The sequence below is a fragment of the Pavona decussata genome, unplaced genomic scaffold, assembly GCF_977016875.1.
Source record: "Pavona decussata unplaced genomic scaffold, jaPavDecu1.1 SCAFFOLD_416, whole genome shotgun sequence".
NCBI lineage: Eukaryota > Metazoa > Cnidaria > Anthozoa > Scleractinia > Agariciidae > Pavona > Pavona decussata.
Window position 1 is genome coordinate 751,323 of NW_028145778.1, and position 18,678 is coordinate 770,000.

Here is an 18,678-nt window from a genome sequence, read left to right on the forward strand (position 1 = left end):
ATCTACAAACTTCAAAGAAATCTGTGCTTCAGGGGTAGATATAGAGCCTTACGAATATTTAGTTGCTGGTGGTTTTGTTAATGTGAGTATAGACACGCTTTTTTTATATCAAAGGAAACGGCATGAACTTTGAGTGCTTTTTCAGAAAATTATCTGAAAAAAGTTTGATGTGGCCGGTTAGTATTCATTGACTTTGATGTTACCATGGCGACCCGTTTTTTTAGAAAATTGAAAATCCCTTTTTAAAATGAAGAAAAATTGCTTCTTGCGGTAACTTTTATGCTTTTAGCTCATATTAGTGTTCCTTTGTTGGTTTTGATTACTTGTAGTTCGGTTCGGCACTTCCCTGAAGTTTTGAGGAAATCCAGAATACAAGATGGCCCCCATTTGGCAATCGTGATTTAATTATGACACCATAAAACTTCCTCATTTCCCTTTGCCGACTTCCAAGGAAGCATCTTTGAACGTGCTTTCTATCCCCCAATCCTCATTGTCATAGCTTTTAAACTTGCGAAGCTATGGAGGGGGGTGGGGGCGAGTCCCCCTGGCCCAGAAGACCAAAAAAGCCCAGTGTATTAGGGTAGGTTAGAGGGCCTGTTTCTCCAAAGTTCCGGTAACTTACCGGGCCCGACAAGTGTCTTTGGTGCAGATAAATGTTTCTTAACAGAAGTCAATTTTTGTTAGCTCTGAACAGGAAATTTTAAAATCTTTTATTTTTATTAAAACATTGGCCAAGTACCATGTCTGTCATCACTCTGTTATCGGCGAAAAAAACATTTAAAAATGTACTTATCGATCGGGCCTGCTAAGGAATCAGGACTTTAGAGAAACGGGCCACAGAACGTCTTCGGCAATTCATTCACAGATCAAAACTGTCATCATATTGCTTCGAGTAGCTGTTCAAAACACAAAAGTAGTGTGGCATGAGCTCTATCCCGTACTTTCAGTCGTTCACTCAACACATTTCTCGACAGCAATTGTTGTTTTTTGCACTCGAATGCCGCAGTAATTTTTCCCAGGAAAATTTTACAAGCCTGGTTTGAGTGATTTGGGGAGTCTTCCCTTCGTCTCCCTTCCCCTCCCACATGTCCATTTTTTCTCCTTGTCTCCAGTAACTTTCTAATGTTCTTCTTACGTCTGCTTGGAAGAAAACGGCTGCTATGTAGGCTGATAACTCTCGTTTATGGAGGGGAATATTGGACAAAAATGTGATTGGATCGTACCGTATTGTTTTGTATTCGGTGATGCTATGAATCTACTAATGTCATTGTGGGGACCCTTAAAAAAGGAAAACGACCCTTGGTTTCCTGGAAATGGAGGTCCCAAGGACCCCAAAGGGAACTCTGCCCCGTGATGCTATATCGTACGCGGTGATGCCATATAAACGTCCGGATGCTGGCGAACAGCATAGTCAGCGGGTTTTTTTTACGGGAAGTTGACATCACCTTAATGACTTGCTCTTCGCGTCATCTGCTCCTCCATAGCTAGCTTTTGAAAAATGTCGGAGCAAACTTCCGAGAAAAATGTTCTCTCCAGAACGACAGAAATTTGCGCAATGCAAGGAATGCATTGCAACAACTAGAAAACACTGGATCCACCAGCGGTGAACATGAACAAGTACAACAAGGCCCGGCTGTCAATCATGCCTCGGAAAACTTCAGGTAATTTAGTAAACGCGTATATTACATTACCGCTGGTTTTAGTTCACAGAATTCCAAACAGTTCACAGGATATCAAAATAAACTTACATACCAGTTACTAATAGCTTAGTTAAACTTAACTTGTATCAGTATAAGATTTTGCATCCATATATTGGTGAGATTAGCCCCGTCACACAAGTGGTAAAACAAATATTAAAATGAACACATTTTTATTTCAAAATGGACTATTTTTGCTTGGAAATCCATGCCAAAGCCCAACTGAATTCACAAAGAATGTTATAAGCTTATACTTTAACTGGCTCACTCGTGAGAAAATAAGAACATGTGGGGACTTCCTGAGTTTACGCAACAGGACAGTTGAGGGGCAGGGGATGCTCATTGTCTCGCTTAGGGGCCAGGTTTCTGGGCAAAACGCCATTATATTTAACCGTCAAAGTCTCGTTTAGAGTTTGGTTGAAGCATTAAAAGCCACTATACCGTAAAAAAAACTTGGGCCACGCCAAGATTGGTCTCCTTTAGGGGTTCAGTTCAAATATTTTCCACGAGCATCCATAGGCTTATGAATTATTAATGTTTTTGACTAATTTTATTGATCTAACTTATTTCTAAATAATTTAACTCAGTGATAACTTATGCAAGGCAAGCTATGAATTTTTCATTTATATGTACATTCTGGAACATAATGGACACATATCATTGAGAGACATCTTCTGTACCATACTGAATCATGATATTTTTCTTCTTTAAAGAAGAGCATTTCCAGGACTCTGTTCTCGAAATGTGGCAAGGAGGCCCATATCAGCAGCCACACCGAGGCGACCTGTGGCTGAGCCAAAATCCAAAAAGCCCAAACTACGGGGCTATGTGCCTGTACGGTTTACTCCCTAAGAAACCTGGACCCATGATATCTGTGTCCTGGGGAAGTGCGATGAAACGTTCACCCCGGACAGGCAAAGGATGGAAGTTTTGCTACAGGCAGGTTTGGGGGAGATGAAAGTTGTCTTCCCCGACAAGGAAGCCAGCCATTTTGATGTAGAGACCTTCCTCCACGAAAAGTTTCTCAGGCTTCAAAGTGGAGGGGGGTTTGAAGTCTTGCGCGAAGTTGGAGGTGGTGGAGGCCAAGGACCCCTTCATTTTGTTCCTCCGGGGAGAGAGGGTTATCCATTATCTCATATTAAACAGAGATTTCCACAAGCTGCGGTATACATCAGGCCTCTCCAAGCTGATCTTGATGAATCGCCTTTGGTTTATGAGGTATGAAATGTATATTTGGAATACATGGTTTTAGTAATAAGGAACCTGTTGCAAGAAGTTACATTTAGGGAAACAAACCCTGGTACAGTGGAACCCCGATAAAAGTGCCAAGGGACCGGGAAAATGTGTTCGTTATAACAGGAGTTTGTTATAAACAAAACCCTGTTATAGCGAATTTATGGCAAAATGACGAAAAAATTCATTATAACAGGGTTGATAATTGTTTTTCCTTTTAATCAGTGTTACGTTACATCACTCAGCATTCAGTTTAATCTGCAATTTATACGAATGTTTTTAAAATTAAAAATCGGTTACAAACCAGCAGAATTATTACAGGAGTTTCTTCTCTGTTGATCTATTGTAGATCTGTTTTGTATTCAACTTCACTTGCGTGATGACATTTATTCGTTATATCCGGGCAAATTTTCACTTTGGGCCTCTGGATTGTGTTCGTTACAACTAGGATTTCGTTATACCAGGGTTCATTACAACGCTGCTCCATACATTTTACTGTAATTTTGCCGGGCCCAAATATATAGTTCGTTATTCCTTGGGACTTCATTAAATAGGGGCTTGTTTTAGCGGGGTTCCACTGTACTTGGATTATCATGGCAGATAAAACAAAGCTGTCCCCAGAAAACGTTAAAGGTAGGGTTACTCTACTGCCAAGGCACACAACCATTCCCATTGTTTCCTCCATTATCAGTCATGGAGTTCAGTTTTTGAGCGGTCACTTTGGAAAACATTCGTAGAGAAGCCATAAAGTTGAAGTTTAAATTTGAAGGTTTACTTATTACATGTACATATATGTCGTTCTTGGCCTTTTAAGTGTCAATCTACAGTATACTGTTCCTTTTTTAAGGTGAAGCCTGTCTTTCATTGTTATACTTTAGGAGACTGATGATTGCCCTCCTGATGTAAAATGCCTGTTTTGCAGCTGCTATTTCTCATACACGAGTTTTAACTCTCACAAAGAAGAATGTCGGGATTGGTGTGTACAACTTGAGTGAACATCAATAAGTTAGAGTGGAAAATTTAACCATTCCATTTAATTTCTAACTGAAATTCCTAGAAATTTTGGCAAAATGAAAAGCAGCTAATACAAAGAGTCAGCTGTTTCTGGCCTTCTGGGGTGTTTCTTCTTTCACTTGGGATTTGTGTGTTTTGTTTCTGTGCATCATAGTGTCTCGGCCTACAAAAAAGCAGTACACCTCCAACATGGGTCCTTGGGTCAAACCTGCATATAGTTTTAAATGATGTACAAGTAGCTGAACAAGTGCCTGCATACAGTTTTAAATGATGTGCAAGTAGCTGAACGAGTGTCAGAGAGATTGTCTCCATATGCAGTCCTGGGCAATGAAATAGCGCTGCGCACAGATTCTAAAAATAGATTACGTCAGATCGGACCCCCCCCCCCCCCCCCCCGCATGACTCAGACAAACATTGCATATCGCTGCAAGGAAATACACGCGTATTTGCTATTATTATTCCAATATTATGTCATTTCACCAAATAAGGTCAAGAGAACGCGCAAAATATGAGACCGTAATACACTGTAGTGTACCGGTTTGACCGGTTTACAACAGAGCGAATACGGACGGAAAAGGCAGGAAAAGGAGCAACAATGGCCGGACTGGACGAACCCAACTTTGACTTGTTTGGGTCCTTTGGACTTGAATTTTTAGAAGACGAACTCTTAACAGAAACAGACTATTTAACTGAACAAACAGAAACTACTGAAACAGGTGGTGTGGCTACAATTACCGAGCAAACAGAACAAACAGTAAGCGGACAACTGAACGACGAAGACATTGACAATTTTATTGCTGAGAACAGAAACAAAAACACAACTAAAAAGACGCAAAGTGACCTTAATGTGTTTTACAGATGGGCAAAAAATGTCAACGAAACAAGAACTATTGAAAACATACCAGAACAAGAACTGGACAAAGTTTTGGCTCACTTTTTTTTAAACGTACGTAAGACGAATGGGGACGAATATGAACCTGATACGTTGACGTCTATGTTACGAAGTTTCGACCGCTTCTTAAGGGAAAAAGAAAAACAATACAGTATACTCACAGACAGACAGTTCACGAAGGTCAGAGAAGCTCTATCTTCAAAGCGAAAACAGCTTCGCCGTACCGGCAAAGGGCAAAAGCCAAACAAAGCTCTCGGACTGAGCGAAAATCAGATTCAGAAGCTGTGGGACGAGAAACAATTAGGATACCACACACCGCAAAGCCTTTTACGTACAGTCTGGTTTAACAACACCCTGTTCTTTGGTTGGAGAGCTCGTGACGAACATCACCGAGTAAGGTTTGGAGACTTCCAAATAAAATGCGAAGACGGCCCCCAAGGAAGAGATTATGTCGAGTGGATAACTGAGCGTGGAAGCAAGACTCGTACTGGAGAACACGAATTTGTCCCTGACTGCACGTTCAACCCCAAAATGTACGCAACTGGCGGATCACGTTGTCCTGTGAGCACCTTTAAAGAATATCTGGCAAGACGACCGCCTGAAATGGCTGCTGCAGATTCCCCATTTTATCTGGCGTCCATTGTTAAGCCATCATCCGATATCTGGTTCAAGAAACAGCCTCTGGGAAAAAATTCGCTCGGTTCATTTATGAAATCCATGAGCGAGGCCGCCGGGTTGACAGGCAGGCACACCAACCATTCGGTCCGTAGGACGATGATTTCAACGCTCAGAAAGGAAAATGTGGAGCCTTTAAACATCATTGCACTTGCTGGACAAAGAAACCTTAAGTCTTTAGACAGCTATTCCAGTACGTCCACAGAGCAGCAGAAGGACATGTCCTTGAAACTCAGCAGTTTCATCGAGGTATGTAATGCACGTGAGAAATCTGTCGCTGAAAGCCAAATACTGACGCCAAGAGCTGATCCACAGCGAGATGAAAGTGAAGGCAAACATTTGTTCACTGGAGCTGTCTTTAATAACTGCCAGTTTACCTTTACCACTGCCGATGCTGGCTCCGCTGCCGTCCATGCCACAGTTCCACAGAAGAAATTCAAGAGAATCTTGCCCCTTGTAGATAGTGATGATGAACTATAAAGAACTTTTGTTGTTCTGATTTATCGGAACTGGATTTGTCACTATAAGTTGACGACATTTCCCTGATTTTGAGACTTTCTTGAATATTTTGGAATTACAAAATTATTGTAAAACGTGGCTTTCAATGGAAGAATAGTTTTTGAAATGATGCAAGCTCGAAAACAAGTTTTTAGCATGCCAATCACTTGTCATTTTTCTTTTCATTTTATCCAATCAAATTAAAGACATTTAACTGGCTTTCTGTGTTGTTTACGTCATTCGTACGCGCCATATACCGATGGACAGATAATGCCGGGTGTATTTCAAAACTGTTACCAAAACAGAAAAGCCAAAATAACAAATCTTTCTGTAGTGGAATAATAAATCTCTTATTCGATGGTTTTACATATAATACACGCGGACATTTTGCTCATTGCTCGTATTTTTCCGAGCCCCGAACTCGCAAAATATCCGCGCGTATTATATGTAAAACCATCGAATAAGATATATTTCTTTACCGACAAAACGTTTGGAAAATCTTTAAAAATGTGATGTTCGTCCCCAATCTCGACGTAAAATGGTAAGCACTAAGCATTGCTGTTGGGCGAGTGCAAAACGGATTCAAGGTATCAAGAAAAATAGCCTAAATCTCTCAAAGAACTTGAAGAATACGGAAAGAAAGCCTTCATTCCATTTCCGAAGCCTTCTCAAGATGTCGATAAGTGCAGAAGGTGGATAGTAGCGTGAACGCGGCAGTTCTTCACAGAAAAGAATGTAACCAGAAACACATATATTGTGCACTTCATTGGCCTGGAGAAAAGGGACCAACCGAAGAATTTCCCAATCCACTAAAGGCGAATTTTACTCCAGCACAAGCAAGCCGCGCATCGGTGAAAAGGAAAGCGCCTGCATCAAGAGCGAGGCCAGTAGCTCCCGCAAAGAGAGAAAAAATAGCCGATGAACAAGACCCATGCGAAGAACTGAGCGATGTTAATACCGTGAATGACGAATTTGAGGAAAGTACAACTTATCTGCCAGTTTATGAGAGCCCTGTTACAGGGAAAATGGTCTTGGATGACGGAACACAAACTGTGTTCACGAACTATATGTTGTCTGCGAAATTAGAGACAATGATTTTAAAGAATGAAGTTTTGACAATGAAAGACCAGAAATCTAAAATCATGAGTAGCTTGTCTTACGAAGTTATCGGTGATGACCCTGATTTAATGAAACATTTTGTTGGTCTGACACCTTCCAAGTTTGAATTTTTGTACAACTTCTTAAATGATGTTTGCCCAATGGAGAAGATTGACTATTCGAACTTTGGAGAATCTGTTGACGCAGAGAGGTCAAATAATGGTCCTGAGTCCGAGTTAACTCCCCGAGAAAAACTTATCATTTGCCTTGAGCGATTGAGACGTGGATTTACATTGAAGACTCTCGCTGCACTTTTGTCTTCGCCTGACAGAAAGATAGAGCAAACTCTGGTGCATAACATATTAACAACTTACATTCAACTGATGTACAAAATATTTAGAGATATGCAAACTGTGATGTTCCCTGAAAGAGCACACTTGAAGCGTTTCATCCCAAAGGTTTTCAAGGCAATGAAGAACATACGCTGGATAGTTGATTGTACTGAATTTAAAATTGAGTGTTCCAGGAATTTTGCCAGGCAGGGTAATACTTTCTCTTCATACAAGCATAGTAATACTTTCAAGTGCCCGATTGCAGTAACCCCAAATGGTGGTGCATGTTTTGTTTCCGATTTGTTCGAGGGTGATATTGATGATGTACAGATTTTTAAAGATTGTGGTATTTTGAAGTATCTCAATCCAGGTGATGTGGTAATGGCAGATCGTGGATTTACGGTTCGTGAACTGTTAAACCCTAGACAAGTGACACTTAAGATACCCTCCTTCTTAAAAGGAAGAAGTAGTTTAACTGCAGCAGAGGAGTTGGAAACACGGCGCATTGCCAAAGCAAGGATCCATGTTGAGCGTTTCAATGAACGCCTCAAACAGTTTAGGCTTGTTGGGAGGAAAATACCATTGTCTTTTGCCCCCCTTTCAACTCAACTGGTAGTCGTCGCAGCATGTCTAGTAAACTTTTAAGGAACTCTTTGTAAATAGATTAAGCTGTTCTACTGGCATAGCTTTTTTTTCATATTGAATGTCATTAGCACTGTAAAGAAGGAAACCGAAAACCAAAACATTGCGAGTTGTTAGTGTATTAAATGCTGATAAGCTGATTGCACTGTTTGACTGTTGTTATTAATGCCATAGTAGCAACAACTATGGTTTTGGCTCATGACATTCAACTGAAATCACTTGAACAATTATTTTTGTTCAAGAGAGTAACCAACCAGTGTGCGGTTGAACCTGCTGGGGAAAGGGCTTTGTGTATCAACAAAACCATAGATTTACACCATACTGGACAGACCTCAGAGGAGCAACGCAAATCTGCCATTACATGGAATATACATAGCCTAAGTACAGTAACCTAGATAGCTCAATAAATAACCTGGCGGTTCTTGGAAAATCACTGGAGAAAAGCTGACTCCAGAACCCTTCCTTGCATGTTCCATTAAACCATCATACATAAACCAGCCATTGCTGAATTGGAAAGTGCAAATACAGTGACCACCATTCCACAGTGTTCCACCAAAAAGAGAAAAATTTTGTCCAAAAAACGAACTCAACAAAGGTGTATGGGCCAGTTTTAGAGCCCCCCCCCCCCCCCTCTCTACTAAGAAGATCAAAAGATAAAAGAACAAATGATTTTAAATTTAGCATGGTATGTGGGGCACTGACCCATAAGCCAGCACAGTGCCATGATGTGTGAGCATCACCATGTTCATTCAAGGTTAAGTCCTCGTAGAAGGAAACTTCATCTGAAGGCTTGCTAGCAAATTTCCTCCCACACTGAGAATCATCTGGGTAAAGCCAACGTTTGAGGGAGTCAAAGAAGGCGTCCGCCCCTCTGATATCGCTGGCTGGCAGCGGCAGTATCAGAGATGTAGACTGTGCTGTCTGAACTGGATTAGGGCAGGTTGCTGAGCAGCAGGTTGAGGTGGTGGTGCTCATCAGATAGGGACTCAAGAGCTTCAAGAAAAAGTCACTTTCATTCCCATACAAATCCAAGGTGGCAGATGTAGCTTGAGGTTGTGGTCTGGGAGACTGGAGTACCACCAGCTTAGTGTCTGCATAGAGGCCACTGTCAACGACCTGAAGTATCCTTGCAATGGTATCGCCAGATTCGGGAAGGTCTACCAAGTTAACTTTGCCTGATTTAACAAGTGCCTGAAATATCATGATCCAGTTATCCAGAGGACAAGATTTAGTCAATGATATTCCAGTACTTGTCACTCCACCCCAAGGGAAAAAGGTGAGACCACAGTCTTGATGATGGGAAACAGAAGATGTGCTACTGGTTAGATTATCCAAAACATCTAACAAGGCCTCTGCAGCATAAACTTCCTCTTGGGTGTAAGTCCTGTCAGCATGAGAGGGATTAATATACCAAAGGATCAAATGGCTCACTGTTATTACCAGGTGAAGCTGATAGAAACATATCAGTGTTCACTGTGTCCATGTTATCTATGCCATCTGGATTCAGCTGTGGCAAAATGAAAGGCAGAAGATCCCTGGGACACGCATATCAAAAATCTCGGGAGCTACGACTCTCATCCAGAAGACTGTAAGAAATTCTGAGATTTTTGCAATTAGGGATTCGTCTCGTGCAATCCTCTCCACTGAATCTGGACCATTTTCTGCATGTAAGATGAAGTCACAGAACTTCCTGCCTGTCACTAGGAGGATGTGTTGGCACTGATAGTAATAAGCATGGGTGCGCTTTAACACACATTTCCCATCTTTCACACGAAAACACTGCCTACTTAGGACTTCCTTGGGAACAGTGGAGGTTAGTGAAGTAACAGTTTGTACAGTATACTGTTTGAAAATCTTTAAGGACTTGATCTCAATCACAGTATCTTTACCCACAAGGCCGTCTGGTGAACAGGCAAGAAAGGGCAGCTTGGGGCTCACCCATAATCCTGAAAAGCACATTTTGTTTGCGGTTTCTTCCTCATATTTAATTAATTATATTTTCTAGGCCGTACAGCATCCATTCTGACTGAAAGGGCTCAAAGTCTATTCCCCAGAGGTTCTGTGAAATAAACTTAAATGCTTCTGAAGCAGCATCTGGCTGTGCTTCAACAACGAGTTTGCCAACTTTGTAGGCTGGAAGACATTTGGACGCTGTTAACTGGCACCACCTTTCAAGGAACCATTTCTCGGATGCACTTTGCCCCTGAGTGCCTGGGATTTCCATGACAGTGGCTGGTGTGAGGTTGTTGGACAGGATTTTAACTTTTTCTTGCAAGCAGCTAGGGTCACTGAGATCATAATTTTTGTAGGTAAACTTGAGCTGCGGTTCCCACATTGATAAGCCAGCACTGTACTGCGACATGCCACTTAGCGCTGAAACTAAGCGATTGCACCGGTGAAACTTTACGGTACTCCAGTGGTCTTGGGTCAAAATCAATGACCGCTGCTACACTTTGCTTTTGCTTGTTCTGATATTTGGCGTCGGATACCCGGCGCGGATTTTTGTTCCTCTTTTTGCCTTTGTTCAAGAAAAATTCTTGGCTTGCGCATGGTTTTGATAAAATCAGCCCGTGCTTCTTAACGTGATCCAGGGTTGAGAATAAAACGGCAACGACATGACTGCAGCGACCCAACGATGAAGCTCTGCAAGGTTTGCATGAAGCGTGAATAACGGCACCACTGTTCAAAGATAAAACAACAACAACATTGTGCGGAAGATCGGTTTTCATTGATGGCCAGACATGTGCTCGCACAAAATAATGTTCATCGTTCACAGTGTCCATCATGTCCTGCACAAATCCAGAATCCACATATTTTCTTCCATTTTTCACCGGCTTATCTGTCATGTGGTCAAGTCCGTCATCTTGGTCTTCGCTGCTTAAATTTTGAATGGATTTCAGCCAGTAGTAGTGGATATGCCCATAGTTGAACAGCGATGGAATGTTCTGTAAAGGAAAAGTGTGCCAGCCCACTGACGGAATGAGTGGAACCGAAACCAATTTGTAATTTCCCTTTAACTCATTGCTTGCCTTGATGGCCTTTGCGGCGAACCATTTGCCATCATCAATACTTGCGTCAAGAGTACGGTGATCTCCACTTTTTATGCAGTCTCTCACATGTCCCAAAATCTCCTCATGTTTTCCGCTCTGTTTTAAACCTCTACACCATAACCACCTTCTCAGTTGTTCCACAGTATAATCTTCGGGATCCTTTGCAAATTTTGAGCCAGGAAAGCCGTCGTCTTCGGTAAGAACCGTAAAAGAGCAAACAGGAGTACTTGCAAGCGCAGGGCTGTAGCTAGCATGAGGCAAGACGAGGCAGTTGCTTCGTCTTGATTTTGGCCTTTTTTGTTTTTGGAAGAAACATTAAATCGAGAAAATAATCCCTAGAAAAAATTAGATTGGTTAAGATAAAACCAGCTAATATAAGGTGGATGAATTGAGGGGAAAAGCATTTTAATTAGGTTAATTCGTTTCATGTGAATTGTGAGAAGCGGTTTTCCAAATGATTTAAGGTTACAGAGGGGCCATTAAGGAGACGTATCGTGACATAACCTTGACGGGCTGTGTGACATCAAAGGTCACCATCATCCCCGTGTCTTATCTGCGATGGCTGAGAGCCGGTGTGGGAGCTTTCTTTACTTATATAACTGTCGTAAAAGAACAAAACGTCGTTTGCAGTGCTGGCAATCGATGTATTGCAAACACTATAACTGATTGACCGTTTCAGCGAAAAGAAAATATAAAAAAATAGATTTTAAAAGATTTGTTGATCAAGCCTTTCTCGTTTGTAATGACTCTTAAAAGAACCGTTTGCATTTGGTTGGCGTAAGAGAGGCATTTCAAAACTTTTGACGGAGCTCGCACAGGTTTGCCTCTAGAGCATCCATACTGTCTACCATTGAGGTGATGTTGTCTCTCAGACCAAAATAGGTTTCTACTATCCGTTGTAGATACTCCGATCCTCTCCCTTCATTGATCATGTGATTCAGCATTTGAATGACAGATTTCCAGAAGCGATCAAAGGAGTATTGCTGGCCAGTTTCCTCATTCCCGCAAAATTGCACTGGTTAGATGAAACTGTTGTAGCAAAAATAGAGCAAGGTCTTGGAGACGAACTCCCTAACAACGCCGAATTTGCGCAGAAGTAAGGAAACTGACTCCTTAATTTTTGTCTTTGAGTGAGAAATTCCAGAATAGCGATTTGTTTATCTATATAAAAGGAATATTTTGGATTTTTTTTTTCAACAGCTACTGCGTTGGAAGATGAAGAGCAACAACTCTGATGCTAAGCAAATCCAAAGCTTGCAACAAGCAGTGAGCCATTGCAATGAAAATTCTTTCCAAACATATCGACCATTTTACAGCTTCTGTTGACTCTTCTGGACCCACTCCTGTTCATGTGAGCGTTCCTTCAGCCCACTGAGAAGGCTTAAAACCTGGTCCCAAACAAGCATGGCTCATGTAATGCGAGGCTGAACAGGCTTGCTTTAGCGCACATTCATAAATCAACGGAAATTGACAGCAGTTCTGTTTTAAAGAGATGGGATGCCTCTGGCCACAGACGGATTGCCTTAGCTTTCAGTAAAGAATAAACGACGGGCAAAAAACTTTCACTTTTCAAACTGTTAAGGGAGACTTTATCACTCTTAATCGTGAAAGTTAGTGACTTCTTAGTACTACAAGTATAAGAGATGGCAATATTATGAAATTGCTGTCTCAAAGTTGAAGAACATACAGTTTAAAATCTATAAACGTTGGCTACCCTCATGGATTCATTTTATAATACGTGCACCTGTTAAAACATTTGAATACTTTAAAAGCAGATGGTCACTAACTTAGCACCAGTATCGCTGAGTAATAAAAAAAGTGAACTTCTACACTTGCCCAAGATTGACTTTTCTCAAGAAAAATGCCATGGAAAATGCTTACAAGAGCATTTCTGAGCCTCTAGATTTCAAAAGTTTCTGGGGGGGGGGGGGGGGAGTCACATGCCCCCACACCCCTCTAGCGGCTCGCGCCTTCGGCACTTGAAACTTGCCTCGTTTTGTTCTGAAGTCTGGCTACGGTCCACTGCTCTCACAGAAATGGCACGTGAAGCTGTTTGTTTGTCTGAGTCACGCTAGGGGTCTCAAATTCGTGACGTCATTTGTGCGCGACGCTATTCATCCCCTGCCTTTTGTCAATATGCAAGGTATGTTCATAAATCTTTTTTTAAATAATTATCATAAATTTTGGAATTTGCAGTCATGATGATTGTTAATTATGATGTGGCTGCATGCTTAGGTTTAACTGTTAATACAAGCCAAACTTTGGCCTTCTCCATTGTTACAATTGTCTGCCTTTGCTTCTTGTGTTTGTTTGTTGTTGTTTTTTTTTGCACTTGCTGTTTCTTTGAAGGAACTACAATGTAGAGGAATAGGACTGGTATTATTTTGTTCTTTTCAACTATTCACACCACATGATTTATCTGAGAATAGAAAGAAATCCTTGAAAAAGCAAAGTAAATAGGCGCTAATTACATTTAAATAGTCACAAACAAGTGGTATAACAGTAGTTGGACATTTGGTGCTGCTCCCAACAAACACATGACACATTAGACCAACCTAAAAACACATATTTTTGTTCTCAGACTGTACCCTTGATCTGAGATTTATTTTTATTATTTTTTATAGAGGACAGTGTTCTTGATGGAGGATCAGCTCTGTAGGATCTAATAGAAATTGAAGGAAAATACCTTGGTGGAAATTTTCCAGCTGCATTGTTAATGTTAGGGGGCATGGGCATTGCCATACACTATGAACAGCTGGTTTCATTGCATGACGGTGTGCCTTTAATAATGGCCTTTGGAGACCCCATTTCTGGAAAGTCATTAGCTGCAGAAATGGCAATGTCCCTTTTTAGTGGAGGGGCATGCATTGGAGGTACTTTTCTAGTTAATTATGTTTTTTTTTTCTTGTTTAGTTTATTTCACGTAAGCATTGAATTGATAAGTGTATACACGCATGCATGTTGCGAGTACGTTAATTTAATCAATAAACAAAGGATTACAAATAGGCTAAATGAAGCAAATTTTAAATCAAAAGACTTCAGGTGACCTTATTCCCCGAGATCTTTGACCCCATCACTCTGACATTACAATCAAAGGAAACCTTTTTCCTTCTTAATCTAAAGCTAAATCCTTAAATTACAATTACCATAATTATTTTTAATGAACAGCTTGATCATTTGTCTGTCAACATTAATGACCCTGCACTAAAAGTTAACATTAAATTTGGAAGATGTATCATACAAATTTTCAATTAGTACTGGCAACTGACTGCACTACAGCTGCAAGCAACATTAAACAATTGTTTTAGTTGTTGTTTATTTTGACCATTTATTTTAACCTTAGAAATTGACCCCATATTCTCAAAATTGAGTCATAATATTTGGATGAAGAGTCCAACTAATTCTGATAATCAAATGAAATTTACGCTGAATAAACATAGTTGTGCTGAGGGCCTAATTAAATATTAATTATTGTTCAGACGTGCAGTAATCTTTGTTATTTTTGTATTATTTTTAATATGTTGAGTGTACTCAAGCTGGTATTTTGAAAATGGTGACGTCTCAAACACTGCCCTTCTGGTGGGATGATGTTTCGGACTTTAACACATTAGAGGGGCTGGTTGTAAAAACATTTAACAAGGTAATAAACTTCCTCAGGCTGTTTAGAATTACGGTCACAGTATACCTTCAAGGGGAGTCTTCAGTCTGAGAGTTTTAGTGTTTTTGGAGTACATCACAGAACCCTGCAATAACCCATATACATATCAAATTATTGACCATGGCCTACCCTATGGCCCACCCCATGGCCTACCCTATGGCCTAGCCTTTTTTTGCTGGAAAAATGGAAAACAAACAAATAAACAATAACAGCTCAATTACAATATTATTAAAACAGTAAACAGAGCAAAAATTGTGTATTGAGAGCCGCAACGGCCCGGGTGAGGACAGCAGCTCACTCGTCCCAGTCCCCTGGAGGTTTATAAAGCTCGGGGACCACGTGTTTGTGGTCCCCAAGTTCTCCGGTGAAGTGGCGCAAACATGAGCTGAGAGGTGAGTAAAATTTCAGAACCTGTATTCTGTTATTATTGTTGTTTTTTCTTAGAATGAATGACTTGCGCGGCTATTGTTACATATACATAACAACTTCCCATTTTCAGCTCCTCGTCACAACTGTGGATCGGAGCAAATATGGATCAGTCAAGGTAGCTAAATGCTTTGATCTCCCGTTTTATTTGTAACAATTTACTGGTACAAGGCACTGGGCCGCAGAGTGTCATATCGTTAGGAGCTGTCAGAAGTGTGGACCCAGGCATCAAACATCAATCTGTGACAAGGAACCACAACAAATGTTGACCACTGGAGAGGGAGCAGTGATTTACCCTGTTGTGGTAGTCATGGTGGACGGCATTAAGTGCAGAGCGTTGCTGGACACCGGAGCAGGAAGCTCGTATGCCTCAGCAGCACTTGTCAAACGACTGGGGAAGCAACCTAGTAGAACAGAGCTAAAGAGAATTGACATGTTGATGTGTTCAACCACCCAGAAGATCGAACAGTATGAAGCCAAGATTTCCAGTGTCCGTGGGAAGTTTGAGATGACAACTACAGTCAGCCAGGTACCCCCACCTCGAGGGAGTAGTGATGGACGATGAGGACACTAAGCCAGAACTGCGGATCCATTTAATACTGGGAGCAAGTGAGTACTCCAGGATTAAAACCGACACAAAACCAAGGATTGGAAAAGCCAGGGAGCCGATCGCAGAGTTAACCACACTGGGCTGGACCATGATGTCAGCTGGTAAGGAAGCAAGTCTAAGCAGTGTTTATCTTACCAGAACCTCGTCCATCGATTACCAACAGTTATGCAGCCTAGACGTCTTGGGACTTCAGGATAGACCAGATGGGGATCAACAATCCATATACGATGATTCTAAGAAGCAGTTAAAGCGAAGTGACGAGGGATGGTATGAGACAGGCCTATTATGGAAGCATGGTCATTATATTCTCCCAAACAACAAATCTGGAAGTCTCAGAAGAATGGAGAACCTGGTCAAGAAACTACAAAGAGAGCCCGACCTCCTAGCCCAGTGCGATGAAGTCATTCAAGACCAGTTGGTGAAAGGAATCGTGGAGAAAGTGACATCAGACTCAGTTGGGAGAGAGTTCTATTTCCCCACAAACCCGTTATCAGAGAGTCAGCGGAATCCACCAAACTGCGAATTTTTTTGATGCATCGGCAAGATCTAACGAGAAAAGTCCATCATTTAATGATTGCTTAGAGACAGGACCATCCCTTCAGAACCTGCATTGGGATGTACTGGTGAGAAATCATCTAAAATCTGTAGCGTTAGCCGGTGCCTCAAACAAGCGTTTCTGCAAATACGCATATGATTGGAAGACCGAGATGCCTTGAGATTTCACTGGATAAAGGACAGGGACGCATCAAATGTGGAAGTGCTTAGATTTACCTGTGCGTTGTTCAGTCTTGCGCAATCACCATTTTTGTTAGGAGGGACCTTGCAGCAGCAGTTAGAAAGGTTAAAAGAAAAGTACCCAAATGAAGTAGAAGACAGACAAGGTGCGCAAATTGAAAGAAACAGCCATCGCAGTTTTTGGAGAAGCGCAATTCAAGTTACAATGGTGGCATTCTAATGAACCAGAGCTGGAAGTGACCAGTGAACCAGAAGACAGAAAACAAAGTTATGCAAAAGAACAACTTGGAGTCAAGCCCGGAAAAACCAAGATGCTGGGACTCCCATGGGATAAGACCAAGGATACAGTTGCTGTGACGTTTCCAAAGGCGCCCTTGGAAGTAACCGATAGAGAAATGTCGCGGTTCCTTGCTTCCTTCTACGATCCACTTGGTTTAGTGTCACCAGTATCCCTTGTCGGGAAGCTGTTGTACCGAGAAGTCTGTGGTCAGAACCTCCAATGGGACCAAAAAGTACCAGAAAGCATTACAAAGCAATGGAAGAAGTTTGAGAAAAGCCTTCTGAACCAAGTTCAAGTCCCACGCAGTTTGCCTGCCTTTAAAGAAACCATTGAAGCAGTCAATTTGCACGCTTTCGGAGACACAAGTGGAGCAGGAACAGCAGCTGCCGTGTATGCAGTAGTCCACCAGGCTTCTGGCATCAACCAAGGATTACTGGAAGCAAAATTGCACCTGGCGAAGCAGGGGCTGACTATTGCAAGACTGAAACTTGTTTCACCACACATGGCAGCGAACCTGGTAGAAAATGTGAAGAAAGCCCTTCAAGATCAACCTGTGAGATCGGTTCATTGATGGCTAGATAGTACTTTGGCCCTCCACTGGATCAAGGGAGGTTGTACTACCTACTAGCAATTTGTGGCAAACAGAGTGGGCAAGATAAGAGACAAGAGTTACATCGAATGGCGACACGTTGGCACCAACCAGAACCCTGCTGATGTTGGTAGCAGAGGCTGTCAAGCAAACGTTTTACCAGACTTGTGGTTAAAGGGACCCCACTGGTTGAACTGCTAACAGAACCGAACAAGGAGACAGAGGAGGAAGCCAAACTGACAAAGGAAGTATTTGCTACTGCTGTGGAGACCAAGGACGAGCTAGATGAGATTCTAGAAAAAAAAAACAGCTTTTGGAGGACAGTCCGGGTGACAGCGTGGATCAGAAGATTTTTCAGCAACTGCAAGCTGAACAACTGCTTGGTCCTTTGACAACAGTTGAAACAGATTAGCAAGTCCAATGGCGTATCAAAAGGGCACAAGGAAGCTACAGTAACACAGAGAAGTTCATGCAAGTCCAGCTGAGGACAGCAAGGGGTTGTACGAGTGCAAAGGTAGAAATAAGGAAGCTACCCAGTCTATCTACCAGCAAGTACAATGTTATCGGAGAAATTAATCCAAGACGCACACGTTTTGACGTTACATGGGGGAGTCGGTCTCCCTTCATCAGACGCGATTACTGGATACCCCGGCTGAGACAGTTGACCAAGAAATTGATAAGAGGCTGTTTTGGATGCAAAAGGTTCCAGGTTACCGTGTTTCATAGTCCTCCACCTGGGAACTTGCCCATTGACCGCACCACTGGCTCAGTTCCCTTCCAAGTAGTGGACATTGACTACGCAGGTCCAATTTCATACAAGATCGGTAAAACGAGAGGAGATGGGAAATCCTACATTCTTCTGTTTGCATGTAGCCTGACCAGAGCCATCCTTGAGCTGTTGCACGACCAAACTACTGGTGAATTCATGAGAAGTTTTAAGCGTTTCATTGCGAGGAGGGGCATACCACAAAAGGTGTATTCTGACAATGGGAGAAGTTTTGTGGCTGCTGCAAAATGGCTGAGAGGAATAATGAAGGACGAGAGAATGCATGACTACCTGGCCCATCACCACATCACATGGCAGTTCAACTCGAGCAGAGCGCCTTGGTGGGGAGGCCAATTTAAGAGGAGGGTGGGACTGGTAAAGCAGGCGTTTTACAAGTCTATTGGAGGAGTGAATTTCACATGCAGCGAGCTTGAAGAGACCATCCTGGATGCTGAGATTGCGCTTAACAATCGTCCGCTTACC

At 41.9% G+C, this 18,678-nt stretch overlaps 2 protein-coding genes, 1 long non-coding RNA gene and 2 pseudogenes across 3 annotated transcripts in view; 4 read left to right on the plus strand and 1 right to left on the minus strand.

Moving 5' to 3' along the window:
- LOC146450924 (uncharacterized) overlaps positions 1–18,678 on the plus strand; it is an 84,207-nt gene that overhangs the window by 16,593 nt on the left and 48,936 nt on the right. The window lies entirely within an intron of this gene.
- Positions 1,644–3,378, plus strand: LOC146450926 (uncharacterized). Its single transcript, XM_085099831.1, has 3 exons — positions 1,644–1,661; positions 2,411–2,915; positions 3,280–3,378. Exons 2-3 carry the CDS (start codon positions 2,619–2,621, stop codon positions 3,376–3,378), a joined length of 396 nt encoding a protein of 131 aa, XP_084955957.1. The 5' UTR covers positions 1,644–1,661; positions 2,411–2,618.
- LOC146450927 (uncharacterized) lies at positions 6,548–8,102 on the plus strand (annotated as a pseudogene).
- Positions 8,149–11,668, minus strand: LOC146450928 (uncharacterized; annotated as a pseudogene).
- LOC146450929 (uncharacterized) lies at positions 11,874–12,738 on the plus strand. Its single transcript, XM_085099832.1, has 3 exons — positions 11,874–11,891; positions 12,034–12,227; positions 12,304–12,738. The coding sequence occupies exons 1-3, from the start codon at positions 11,874–11,876 to the stop codon at positions 12,455–12,457; spliced, it is 366 nt and encodes a 121-aa protein (XP_084955958.1). The 3' UTR covers positions 12,458–12,738.